The 13,582-nt window shown below is 40.3% G+C and overlaps 1 protein-coding gene across 1 annotated transcript; it reads left to right on the top strand.

Moving 5' to 3' along the window:
- The first annotated feature begins 275 nt into the window (after positions 1-275).
- UBE2T (ubiquitin conjugating enzyme E2 T) lies at positions 276-10,053 on the top strand. Its single transcript, XM_032288776.1, has 7 exons — positions 276-364; positions 6,154-6,326; positions 6,902-6,971; positions 8,481-8,586; positions 8,688-8,786; positions 8,933-9,016; positions 9,749-10,053. Exons 2-7 carry the CDS (start codon positions 6,218-6,220, stop codon positions 9,872-9,874), a joined length of 594 nt encoding a protein of 197 aa, XP_032144667.1. The 5' UTR covers positions 276-364; positions 6,154-6,217; the 3' UTR covers positions 9,875-10,053.
- Positions 10,054-13,582: the final 3,529 nt, after the last annotated feature.

Below are 13,582 nucleotides of genomic sequence, written 5' to 3'. Positions count from 1 at the left end.
GATTAAATATTTCTGGTTCCTTTCATTGTTTTTCCTAAGACACGATTTCCAGCTCCTTCCTTGGTCTGACAGAGCCGACTTTGTAACCGAACTTGGACCGCCTGATGACGTCTCAGGGTTGAACCTCAGGGTGTAGGAAGCTGAGTGGCGTCGCCCGGCCCGCGTTCTCGTTTGAATGCGTGGGTATTCAGGGGGCTGGCCAATAGAGAGAAGCGCTGGCTGCGCTTCTTTCCCGGGGGATTACTGTGGGCCAATCACAATCCTCTCAGGCAAGGGGCGGAGCCACGCCACCCGTCCGAGGTAGCGCGGGCGCTGGTAGCCAGTTGGTCTGCTCGTTGCTGCGTTGTGAGCGGTGTCCGCTAAGGTAAGCGAGGAGAGTGTTCCGCCTCCCCATCTGTAAGAACGTACCCCGGAGGAGGTCACTGAGTCTTGGGGGGAAGGAGTCCTGTTTCCGCCTCCTCTGAAAGCAGAGCCTCACAAAAGCCACTGTTGAGCGGAGGGACTCTCCGTATCTTTGCAGGAAATCGTGGTTAGATTTCCCCTGAGGCTTCCCCCTGCCGCCGGAAGGGACATAACAGCCCACTACTCGCCGCGGGATGTGCACTGGCTGTTTTGCCTTCTTCAACATCTGGTCCAAACTCACGTTTCGGTCATTAATTATCCAAATGTGCTACAGACTTGATACAAAAAAGGGCTAGGGACCTGCCCTCAAGGAATTCACCCTAAGGGGAAGAAACTGTCAGGGGAATCAGAACACGATGCAAATTGATGTGGACGCGGAGAGGGTGACACTGGAAAGGTGTGGGGTAGGGATGCATTACTAGGGAAGGAGTTGTTATTTAATATGTACCTATCTATAGGTGTGAAAGAGTAAGACTTTTATGGGCAGCAGGAATAGGGCAGTATGGCTGAAGCATGAGTTTGTGGAGAGTAGATTCTAGATATAAGGCGGGATGTAAGGGTTAGATTGTAAAGAACCTTTATACCCAGAAAAATAGGCAGTTATTCGTTTGGCATTTGAGCCAAAGAATGGCATATGCCAATTTTGGTTAATATAGTGAGACTGGAGTCTGGTTGCTCCCTTGGGAGAAATTGTCTTGTTTGTTCTAATCCCTTTACCTTGGCTTTGCACTGTTCTCATTTTATGTAAAGGTACGCTTTATACTTTATACTGGGTATCCGTAATGGATGGTTCCAGGACATCCTGCGGATCCCATATCCATCAAAGGTCAAGTCCCAGTTATAAAATGGTGTAGTTTTTGCATATAACCTATGAATGTCCTCCTATATACTTTATATTTAAACTATGCACGTCCTCCCCATATAGTTTATATTTAAGAGATTTAAGAGCCTTTGTTGCTCAGGCTGGTCTTCATTTATTTATTTTATTTTTTTTTTTGAGGCAGAGTCTTGCTCTGCCACCCAGGCTGGTGTGCACTGGCATGATCTTGGCTCACTGCAACCTCTGCCTCCCGGGTTGAAGCAGTTCTCCTGCCTCAGCTTCCTGAGTAGCTGGGATTACAGGCGTGCACCACCATGCCTGGCTAATTTTTGTATTTTTAGTAGAGACAGGGTTTCCCCATGTTGGCCAGGCTGGTCTTGAACTCCTGACCTCAAGTGATCCACCCACCTCAGCCTCCCAAAGTGCTGGGATTACAGGCATGAGCCACCTTGCTGGCCAGTTTTGTTTTCTTTTGTTTTTGAGACAATCTTGCTCTGTCGTCCAGGCTGGAGTTCAGTGGCATGATCTCAGCTCACTGCAACCACCTCCTGGGTTCAAGCCTTTCTCCTGCCTCAACCTCTTGAGTAGCTGAGATTACAGACCTCTGCTACAGCACCAAAAAAAAAAAAACAACAACCCTAAACTTATAAATGACAAGGATCTCACAAAAAACTGTAGTCTGGGCGACAGTGTGAGACTCCGTCTAGATCTTGGCTCACTGCAACCTCCTCCTCCTGGTTCAAGCAATCTTATCTTATTGAATTTCTACCCTTTTCCCAATTTGATTTAGATGATCTGTGAGTCTCAAAGAAGTAGAGAGACAGGTGATTGTTTGTGGGATAAAATTTAGGTCTACATTAACCACAATTTTGGAAGGTGTAAATAGGATAATTTTTGTATTTTTAGTAGTGAGGGGATTTCCCCATGTCTGCCAGGCTGGTCTTGAACTCCTGACCTCAAGTGATCCACCCACCTCAGCCTCCCAAAGTGCTGGAATTACAGGCAAGAGCCACTGCACCAGGCCTCACAGGCTGTTCTTGAACCCCTGCATGTCTTCCCATATACTTTATTTATTTTAGAGATGGGGGTCTCCTTTGTTGCACAGGCTGGTCTTGAACCCTGGCCTTAAGTGATCCTTCTGCCTTGGTCACCCAAAGTGCTGCAGTTACAGGTGTGAGCCACCATGCCGAGCCCTGCCCCATATACTTTGGATCATTTCTTAATTACTTATAATACCTAATAAAATGCTCAGTAAATAATTGTTACACTGTATTGTTTAGGGAATAATGACAAGAAAAAATGTACAGTACCTGTTCGGATGAAATTTTTTAAATTTTTTTTTCTTTGAGACAGTCTTACTCTATTACCCAGGCTGGAATGCAGTGGCACAATCTCGAAGTACAAAACACTTCTAGCAAAAAATCTTTATTTTTAAGCAAAAAGTATTTTTTTCTCATTTCTATTTTTGTCATAAATTTTTATTCTTTCCAGTGGAACCAAAACTTGAACTTCCTTTTGGTTGATACATGCCCAGCAAGACTGATCAAAGAAAAGATGGCACAGATAAATAGTGTTAGAAATGAAAATGGAAACAAAACCATAGATAGCTACAGAGATTAAAAAGATAAAACATTATACAAATAAATTTAAAGTTGCATGAAATAGATAAATTTGTGGGAAAATTTAACTTGCCAAAATTGATGCAAGAAGAAATAAAGAACTTGAATAACATTTAAATAAATTGGATTTGTAGTTTAAAATTTCCTTAAAATGAAAACACCAAGACCAGATAGAGTTCTTCCAGGCAACCTAGTAACAGATTATCTCTTGGACTAATCCACAGTGTGTCAAAAAAAGGAGGCAGCATTCCCTAACTCATTGTAGGAGGCTAGCATAACCTTAATACCTAATAAAGACAAAATTAGAAAGGACAGTTATAGGCCAATCTTATTGATTAGCATAGTGTTGAAAGCTTTCCCTTTAAGGTTAGAAATCTGGCAATACCAACTATCAGTTTTTCTTTTTCTTTCTAGTTGTTGTTGTTGTTGAGACAGGGTCTCATTCTGCCACCCAGGCTGGAGTACGGTACAGTGGCACAATCATGGTTCACCGCAGCCTCCATCTCCCCAGGCTCAGGTCATCCTCCCACCTCAGCCTCCTGAGTAGAGGTTCATGCCACCATACTTGGCCCAGCTATCAGCGTTTCAGGCTGATGCCACCATACCTGGCCCAGCTATCAGCTTTTCTATTCAACATTGTACTGGAAGTTACTGCCAGAATAGAAGGCAGGAAAAGGACTAGAAGGGAAGAGATAAACTGATTATATGAGGATGATATGATTGGCAGTGTAGAATTATCATTCCCGGACCGCTCCCCACCCCAAATAGATTCATCATTAGCATTATTAAGGCTTTGGTTAAAAATCAATTTGATTTCTATGTCCCCGTAAGAAATGGGTGGATAATAGTGCTTTTGAAAATATAGCAAAAATATAAAGTACTTAGAAATCAATCAAACAAAAATTAGGTAAAGCTTTGTAGAGAAAATTACAAAATCTTTGGAAAGCATCAAAAAAGACTGAAACAGCATGTTCATAGATCTTAGAATTCAATATCATAAAGATATCAATTCTCTCCAATTTGGTCTATAGTATCAATAAAATTATAATCCAAATCACAGAACCCTGTTATGATTTGGATTATAATTTCATATATACATATTTATGTATGTATTTATGGACTTATGAACTGATTCTCAAATCTATATGGAAGAGCAAAGAGCCAAGAATAATCAATTCATTCCTGAAGAAAAAGACCAGGTGGATAAGCTATAGTAAAACATCACATTGTACACGTTAAATATATACAATTTGTCTCAGGGAGGATCCATACTCAGAAAAAAAAAAAAACATACATATATATGTATATGTATATATATAGACATACACACACACACACACACATATATGTATACATATATATATATATATATACACACACACACAGAATTTGTATTTGCCAGTTATACCTCAGTAAAGCTGAGAAACAATTTAAATAAATAATAAAAAATGAATAAGCCATGGTAATTGAAATAGTGGAGTATTGTCTCAGAAATAATCCAGTTGATCAATGGAACAAATTCAAGAGTTCCAAAACAAATCCACATATACTTAAATTTAATTTATAGTAATATCAGCAGGGACTTATTCAGTAAATGGCGTTAGAATAATTGGCTGTTCATATGGGGGAAAACTTTAAATTGGACCCCTACCTCACTCACTGTATATAAAATTCAATTCCTAGTGGATTAAAGGTTTAAATTTGAAAAGCAAAATTATAAAATATTTGAAGACTACGTAAAAATATCTCTACATTTGAAGATAAGGAAAAATTTCATACACAAAGTATAAATGTAAAGAAAAAAAAATTTTTTTTTTTTTTTTGAGACAGAATTTTGCTCTTGTTGCCCAGGCTGGAGTGCAATGGCATGATCTTGGCTCACCGCAACCTCCACCTCCTAGGTTCTAGCGATTCTTCTGCCTCAGCCTCTCAAGTAGCTGGGATTACGGGTGTGCACTACCACACCGGCTAATTTTGTATTTTTAGTAGAGACGGGGTTTCTTCCATGTTGGTCAGGCTGGTCTCGAACTCCTGATCTCAGGTGATCCGCCCACCTCAGCCTCCCAAAGTGCTGGGATTACAGGTGTGAGCGGCTGCACCCGGCCAGGAAAAGATTTTAAGATTGATCACGTTAAGAGTACATGTTCATTGAAAGACACCACGGACAACATGGAAAGATAAGCGCAAACTGGGGATATTTGTAACACATATTGAAGAATTGGTGTCCTTTGCTTGGTAAGTAGAGGGAAAACTAGAGCTGAAAAGAGTGTTGGGTGAATATGTATGTGGGCGTTGGTTTTAGGTGAGAGAGATTTTGAGCATATTTGCATATTGAGGGTGAGAAAGATGGAATAATTGATGGACTGGTATCCCTAAAGATTGGGAGGATGTAGAATCCATAATGGAGAGAACCTCAGACATTTAACATTTGCTTGTATCTCAGAATGTGACTCTCTACCACTCTTGCTCTCACAAAGCATATGTAGACTTCCTCACAACAGCTAATATTTGTCAAGTCCCTTACTGGGAGGCATGCTAAGGCTACAGCAGTAAGCAAAATCAGACCCAGGCATGGCCACATGAGTTTATAATTTATCAGTGGAAACACCCACTATTTAAAACCTTTAGTGTTTTTATTTTTTGTAGAACTTTTTACAATTTTAATTCTTTATTTAAAAAATATATTTGCTTGAGTAGATAAACGTTCACAAGAAGGGAATAGAAAAAACTCAGATTCCCTTGTCAGAATAGAGATAATAAGAAGAATGTTGGCTGGGTGTGGTGGTACATGCCTGTACTTCCAGCTACATGGGAGGCTGAGATGGGAGGATTGCTTGAGCCCAGCAGGTAGAGGTTGCAGTGAGCTGAGATTGTACCACTGCACTCCAGCCTGGGTGACAGAGCAAGACCCTATGCCGGGTGCATTGGCTTACGCCTCTAATCCCAGCACTTCGGGAGGCCAAGGCAGGCAGATGACTCACCTGAAGTCAGGTGTCTGAGACTAGCCTGGCCAACATGGCAAAATCTTGTCTCTACTAAAAATAAAAAAATTAACTGGGCGTGGTGGTGCACACCTGTAATTCTGGCTACTCTGGAGGCTGAGGCATGAGAATTTCTCAAAACTCTGAAGGTGGAGGTTGCAGTGAGCTGAGATGGCGCCACTGCCCTTCAGCCTGGGTGACAGAGTGAAACTGTTTGTTTAAAAAAAAAAAGAGGAATCTGTCCCCCACCGTCACTACTTTGAAGCTGTTTGCTGAAAACTTCATAGTCATTATTGCTGATGATTTCATGGTTGCCTCTATTCTCCTCCAGTGCATCCCAGCTAGCTCTTAGTGTGGAGCAGTGACCTGTGTGTGGTTCCTTCTACTTGGGGACTATGCAGAGAGCTTCCCGTCTGAAGAGAGAGCTGCACATGCTGGCCACAGAACCACCCCCAGGCATCACATGTTGGCAAGATAAAGACCAAATGGATGATCTGCGAGCTCGTAGGTATCAAATTATGTATATGATGAAAGTCATGACCCTGTTGAAGATTGTGCTGAAATCAAACATTTTGTATATTCTAAAGTAAGGAGCAGTTATAAGGTTAGAGTGCCCTACCATCTTTCTACCCAAATGTGTTCACATTTATAAAAGGTTTGCTTCACATTTCTTGCTTCTTTGACTTTTTATTATACCTTTGGCTGATTTAAAGCAGTGAAGCAGTGTTTAGATCAAAGATAACCATCTCAAATATCTGTGAGGCCAGATGGGAAACATACATGATTAGAATATTGCAGTCCAAACAAAACAAATCTGTAGGTTGTATTTGGTCTTGTGGCGAGCATTTTGCAGCTTCTGCTTTAGATTTTGTATGTGTCCTTTGTTTGACACCATTAACTTTTTGAGTATATTAGCATTGTGGCATGTTACATGAGGACTTGTTAAAGTCTTGAGAGAGAATTATTGGCCTAGGCCTAGTTTCTCTGTTAGGACCATAGACCTCATTAGCTCCATATGGTGGTAATTCGAATGATCCGATTGCCTGTTAACTTTTTCTTCCTTTCTTTTTTCTTTTAAGAAATATTAGGTGGAGCCAACACACCTTATGAGAAAGGTGTTTTTAAACTAGAAGTTACCATTCCTGAGAGGTTTGTATGAATCAGCTTGTCAACCTAGATGGTAAAGTACATTTATTGGAAAACAGAGCAATGTAGTAGATGGAGCATTAAACGTAGGGGTTAAAGGACTAGGTTTTAATCCTGGCCTTATCATGACTTAATGTGACCTTGACCAAGTTATTTTCTCTCTCTGGAGTTCAGCTTCCTTCTCGAGAATAATGGGCCAGATCCCATCAAAGGCCCCCTCACTTTTTAAATTGTGGTAAAATATACATAACATACAGTTGACCATTCTTAAGTGTATAGTTCAGTGGTATTAAATACATTCACATTATTGTGCAACCATCACCAACATCTATCTCCAGAACTTTTCATCCTCCTAAACTGAAACTTCATAGCCATTAAACTATAACTCCCCATTTTTCCCTGCTCTCAGCCCCTGGCAACCACTATTGTGCTTTCTTAATATTAAAGTTGCCCACCCCCCGGCTTTTTTTTAACATTTAGGTTCAGGGCTACGTGTGTAAATTTTTGTTTTGTTTTGTTTTGTTTTGTTTTGTTTTTTACACTCCCCACCCCCTGCTGAAAGTTTTTTATATAGGTAAACTCGTCATTGGGATTTGTTGTACAGATTATATCGTCACCCAGGTACTAAACCTAGTATCCAATAGTTTTGCTCTTCTCCCTCCTCCCACCCTCCACTCTCAGGTAGGCCCCAGTGTCTGTTGTTCCCCTCTTTGCGTCCATGTGTTCTCATCATTTAGCTCCCACTTATAAATGAAAGCATGTAGTATTTGGCTTTCTGATCCAGCAAAGGCCATGACCTCATTCTTTTTTATTGTTAAGGCCTCTTTTAATTCAAGTCTCCTTTAAGGCTCTTATCAGGTAAGTTATAGTTATAGATTTGTACAGAATAGGGAAGAGAAGAAATGAATATCTAACAGTTGAAGCATAGACATGTAATCACTAGGTCAGATCATGGCCAAACTTGTTCAGGTCTTGAGAGAATAGCTTCATAATCATGTGGTGCATCAGTTTTTAAAATAGATTGGAAACTTTGCACGGTCTGTGTCTCACTAAAGATACATAATAACTAAGTGAAATATATAAACTTTAATTGAGTCCTATTTTGAAAAACCCAGCTATAAAATTTTTTTTTTTTTAAAAATTGGGGAGAACAATTAAAATCTGAAGAATAAGTGATATTAGGGAATTAGTTCTTAAATTTTTCATAGGTATAGTAGTATTGTAGTTATATAGGAGAATGTTCTCATTCTTAGAAGATATGCTCAAGAATTTAGACGGTGAAGTGGCTTGAATCCAGGTGGTAGATATATGGATGTTTTCAGTACTGTTATTTCAAGATGATTGATTGTAAATTTTCATAATGAAAGTTTAGGAGGAGAGAAAGTTTGTCTCCCAAAGCCTGTCTCCCTGACATTTCTGTAATACCAACATTTTGTGACCAAGAAACTATTTTAAATGTATTTAGAAGCAAAATTATATAATGAAAATTATCTCTTGTCTATTCTTTCATAGGTACCCATTTGAACCTCCTCAGATCCGATTTCTCACTCCAATTTATCATCCAAACATTGATTCTGCTGGAAGGATTTGTCTAGATGTTCTCAAATTGCCACCAAAAGTTAGTTGTGGGCAAACGGTTGACTCTACAGCATTGTTTTCTTCATCTATTAGAGTATCGTGTTCTATTATAAAAGCAACTATTTATCTGTTTGTGTGTAGGGTGCTTGGAGACCATCCCTCAACATCGCAACTGTATTGACCTCTATTCAACTGCTCATGTCAGAACCCAACCCTGATGACCCACTCATGGCTGACATAGTAAATATCCCCATTTCCCTCTGCAATACATATTCTACCTTGTCTCTACCACTAACTCCCCTGTGTGAGGATAGCTGCAGCAGCTCTGACTGACTACTGCAAATCATTTTTTTCTTCATTAACTCTTTTCTTTAACTTTATCTCAGTCCTCAGAATTTAAATATAATAAGCCAGTCTTCCTCAAGAATGCCAGGCAGTGGACAGAGAAGCATGCAAGACAGAAACAAAAGGTATGATGTTTGCTACTATTGTCAGTTAGTTAAGTATATATAGTATATTTATGTATAAAAAATGTTTCTTAGATTTGCCAAATTTATACTGAACTCTAGAGTGAGTAGTTGATCTTTTTCTCCTATTGCAACCTTCTAAATAATCATTCAGCAAAACAGCCTAATAGCTCAACCAACCGTAGATATTTCAGAACAGTTATCATATGTTGACAACACTAGAGGGCAGGCAGCATCTGGTTAATTTCTTTTATACTGTGGGTAGCAGGGATAGCGGGGTGGTGTCTCAGATTCCTTTTTTCTAAATTGTCCTTTTAACACTGGGAAGAATCTATATTTGCAGGGACTAGTTGCAGAAATAGGGGGAAACTTGTTTTTCTTATGGGACCATTCATGGAAGAAGTTTGAAGGAAAAACCTCAGGTCAATAGAATTTCCTCATTTAGCAAAATACAAATTACTGGAATATGGAAATTAGCACATCATAGTTCTTGCTGAGTTACACCATCCTTCAGATTGAGTTAAATAGCAGTTGTGTTACTTGTAAAAAGAAATAAAAATTAAAACATACAAAACAATTGAGGAAGATGTTTTTGAGAGAATATCATATGCACAATGCAATATATAAATCTTGCAACAAAAAAGTACATGGAAATAATATTACAGAGCTTTGTTTTTCTCCATCCTGGCATTTGTGTGAACCTTACTGTATTTCACCCTATCTCTTCCTTTTTAGGCTGATGAGGAGGAGATGCTTAATAATCTACCAGACGCTCATGACTCCAGAGTACACAACTCAACACAGAAAAGAAAGGCCAGTCAGCTAGTAGGCATAGAAAAGAAATTTCATACTGATGTTTAGGGGATTTGTCCTGGTCCATCTTAGTTAATATGTTCTTTGCCAAGGTGATCTAAGTTACCTACCTTGAATTTTTTAAAAAATATATTTGTTGACATAATTTTTGTGTAGTTTATTTATCTTGTACATATGTATTTTGAAATCTTTTAAGCCTGGAAAATAAATAGTCATTTAATGTTGAATATGTGTTTATCCTGAATGTGTGCCTGGGAGTAAACTGGCCAGAGAGCTATATAATTGGAATGTTAAAATATTTGGAATTGTTGTCCTTTAGTTTGCTGGCTTACCAGCATCACTAGGGACATTGAATGTTTGACACAGATGTAAAATAGCTGTAGAAACAATTCAATTACCCTTACACTTTCGGGGATTATAGCTTTTCTGAGATCTTAAAATAATGTGGGAAGAAGATAATAGACCCTTTTGCAAATTTTTTTTTTTTTGAAGCTTTTACTTTTTGTGATTTACATAGCTGACCAGAATTGCTGTGATAAAACTTTCATTTGTTCAACAAGTACTCATTGAACACCTACTGTTTGCCAAGTAGTATGCTAGTGTTTGAGAATGAAATGGTGAGAAAATCAGATGTGAGATTAACCAAATACTCATTCAAATTTAAGTAGGGATTTCCTCTCTCCAGCATCATTTTATGGCAAGTACTCCATTCTGGACAATTTGGTACCAAACTTGAATTCCCTACTTATGATTTTACAATACACTTGACTTATCTTTATAATTCTATTTAAGTAACAGAGATAACAGATTTGAGCAGAAATCAGCTGAAGTAGGAAGAGGTCACCCAGGCCAAGTGAAGGCTTTTTGTGGAATGTATTATAGATATTGGACCTTCCTAGGCAGGTGAATAAAGACTGTAATGCCCTTGTCCATATCCCAGTGTAGCAGTGATGGTTTTTACCTAGGCTAGGCACCATGCATGTAACATGCATCTCTGAATAGGCAACTTGCATTCATCTGCCTATGAATTACCTTGTACTCTTTACTGAGCAGCAGCCTGCCATACTGCTCATGTGGTGTTTGGACTTGGGCAAAGAACAAGAAGTATGAATTTATATAATCCATTAATGACAGGTCATGGCAAAAGCTAAAAATACAGATTTCTAACCTCTACAGAATTTTTGAACCTACTTTTCAAAATCAGTTACTGGTCTCTTTTTAAAGCCCAGGAATTAATTTTATTCCAAGCTTGTCTCCTATGCTTATGCATACTTAAAGTCAGGTTTGGATTTCCAAACGCCACATGAACAGTATGGCAGCCTGCTGCTCAGTAAAGAGTACAAGGTAATTCATAGGCAGATGAATGAAAGTTGCCTCTTCAGAGATGCATTTTACATGCATGGTGCCTAGCCTAGGTAAAAACCATCATTGCTACACTGGGATATGGAGGGGCATTATAGTCTGTATTCATCTGCCTAGGCAGGTCCAATATCTATAATACATTCCACAATTAGTATATCATTTAGGATGCTTACAGTTGTGAGTGAAATTTAACTCAGACTGGCAATAATGAAGGAAGTTCATTGCCTTACTAAATAGAAAGTCCAGGGGTAGAGTGAACATCTGGATTGGTGGATTCAAAGGTTCAACAATACCAATATCTTGGTCTCTCCTTCTGTCATCCATAGTATCAGCTTTCTCTTAGGCTGTTTGTTCCTGAAGTTTCTTCCCCTCCTAGGGTGACTACCAGCAGCAGTTGGGGCACTTTATTCAGCAGGCCAGGAGGCTCTACTTTCCATGAAGGAAAAGTCCCTGTAGACCACCTTGAAAGCAATCACTGTGGCCAGGGAAATGCCATGTGCTGATTACTCTGGGTTAATAAACCCAGATATGAAGTGAGAGATGGACTTAGGGAGTAGTTGCAGGAAAAGAGTACCTCCTACAGGACAAAACCCCTTACACTTCTATCACCATGTCTGGTCAGCTCTACCAGCTACTTCTCCCTACCCCTACTTATAACACTAGTTCAGCTGCCATCATCTCTCTTGCAAGTTAGTCATAGCCTTCTTTTTTTTTTTTTTGAGACGGAGTTTTGCTCTTGTTACCCAGGCTGGAGTGCAATGGCGTGATCTCGGCTCACCGCAACCTCCGTCTCCTGTTTTCAGGCAATTCTCCTGCCTCAGCCTCCTGAGTAGCTGGGATTACAGGCACGTGCCACCATGTCCAGCTAATTTTTTGTATTTTTAGTAGAGACGGGGTTTCACCATGTTGACCAGGATGGTCTCGATCTGTTGACCTCGTGATCCACCCGCCTCGGCCTCCCAAAGTGCTGGGATTACAGGCTTGAGCCACAGCGCCCGGCCCAGTCATAGCCTTCTAACTTGTTTCCTTGCCCCCATTCTTGACCTTTGACCCACCATGCTCTTCACAGCAGCGAGAATAATCTTTTGACAATGTAAGTTGGATTTGGTTTCATTCCTCCAAGTGGCTTCATCTTGCAATTAAAAGCCTAGTCTCCTTCCCTGACCCATAAGACCCTGCATGATCTGGCACCTGCTTGCTTTATCTATCCATCCTCATTGCATACCCTCAACCCCTTATGCCTTATACAGACCTGCGTTCAATCTCTTGAACACACCTAGCTCATTCCTACTTCAGGGATTTCACATATGCTATTTCCTCTGCCTCCTACATTCCCCAGGATAGTCTCAGCTTGAATGTAGCTGCCTCAGAAAGTCCTTGTCTATCCCATCGAAAGGAGCCCTAGAGCCTCAGATACTCTCTGGTCCATAGCCTATTGCCCTAATTAATTTTCTTTATAGCAATTGTCCCTACCTGGAAATGTGTTCAGTTTTAAATGTATATATCGTCTCACTGTAAGTGCTGGGGATATAGTGGCTACAAGGAACTTTTCTCTCTAATCACAAGAAACACCAGAGCCAAAAGCTATTAGAAGTCATCCAACCATGTCTTTGCCTGAGGTACAGAGGACTGGGCTAGAGAATAGAAGTGACATGCCCGAGGATTTAAAAGCCCAGCTCCCTACTCCTAGCTCAGGGGAGGATGGGAAAGGGCTAAAAGCATGGACTTAGGTTAAGAAGACCCGGTTTCAGCCCTGGTAGAGCTGCTTACAAGTTGTGTGACCTTAGCTTTCTATTCAGTCTTTCTATTTTTTTCAGGTTTTGCCTCTGTAAAAGGGATGATGATGATGCTTAAGACTCATGAGGTTGTTGTGAAGATTCAATGAGATGATGCATGTAAAGCATTCAGTACAGGGCCTGGCACAGTGCTGACATTTACCAAGTGCTTAGCAGGGGACTGGGGGATGGAGACAGCCATCCAACCATAGGTGGGTCTTAAGGAGCTGCCCTGCCCACCGCCTACTTGCCAATCTGCTCTGTTCCTAGGATAAGCAAGCTGAGCTGTTTCTCAACCCCAAACCCCTAATTAAAGAGAGATGACATCCATGACTGATCATATAAACATTGCAGATTCCAAGTTCCCCTCTCCTGCTACTCCCAATCCCCCTCTCCACCTCTCCCCAAAAACTATCTAAATAAGAACAGATTTTACCACCCACCTTGTGGGCAGACTCAGCTGAGGCTGGAACTTGGTATTTATCCTTTGGCTGCTGCGGGAATTCAACACATACAAATAAAGCTCCTTTTCCAGCCAAGTGTGTATTTTTCCATCAGCATGTGGCCCCCCTGCCCAGGTTGTCTTGTTTAGGTTAGGACAGCCCGAGGGAGGGAAGGA

This window comes from Sapajus apella, unplaced genomic scaffold, assembly GCF_009761245.1.
Source record: "Sapajus apella isolate SASKATOON/1434 unplaced genomic scaffold, GSC_monkey_1.0 scaffold22, whole genome shotgun sequence".
Taxonomy (NCBI): Eukaryota; Metazoa; Chordata; class Mammalia; order Primates; family Cebidae; genus Sapajus; species Sapajus apella.
This window is presented reverse-complemented; position numbering and strand designations above follow the sequence as displayed.

What these genes read in the sequence shown, in the direction of transcription:
- UBE2T (XM_032288776.1), top strand. Translation starts at nt 6,218, where the DNA reads ATGCAGAGAGCTTCCCGTCTGAAGAGAGAGCTGCACATGCTGGCCACA. An exon ending in AATGGATGATCTGCGAGCTC is followed by an intron (nt 6,327 to 6,901) that starts GTAGGTATCAAA and finishes TTTTCTTTTAAG; the next exon opens with AAATATTAGGTGGAGCCAAC. An exon ending in ACCCACTCATGGCTGACATA is followed by an intron (nt 8,787 to 8,932) that starts GTAAATATCCCC and finishes ACTTTATCTCAG; the next exon opens with TCCTCAGAATTTAAATATAA.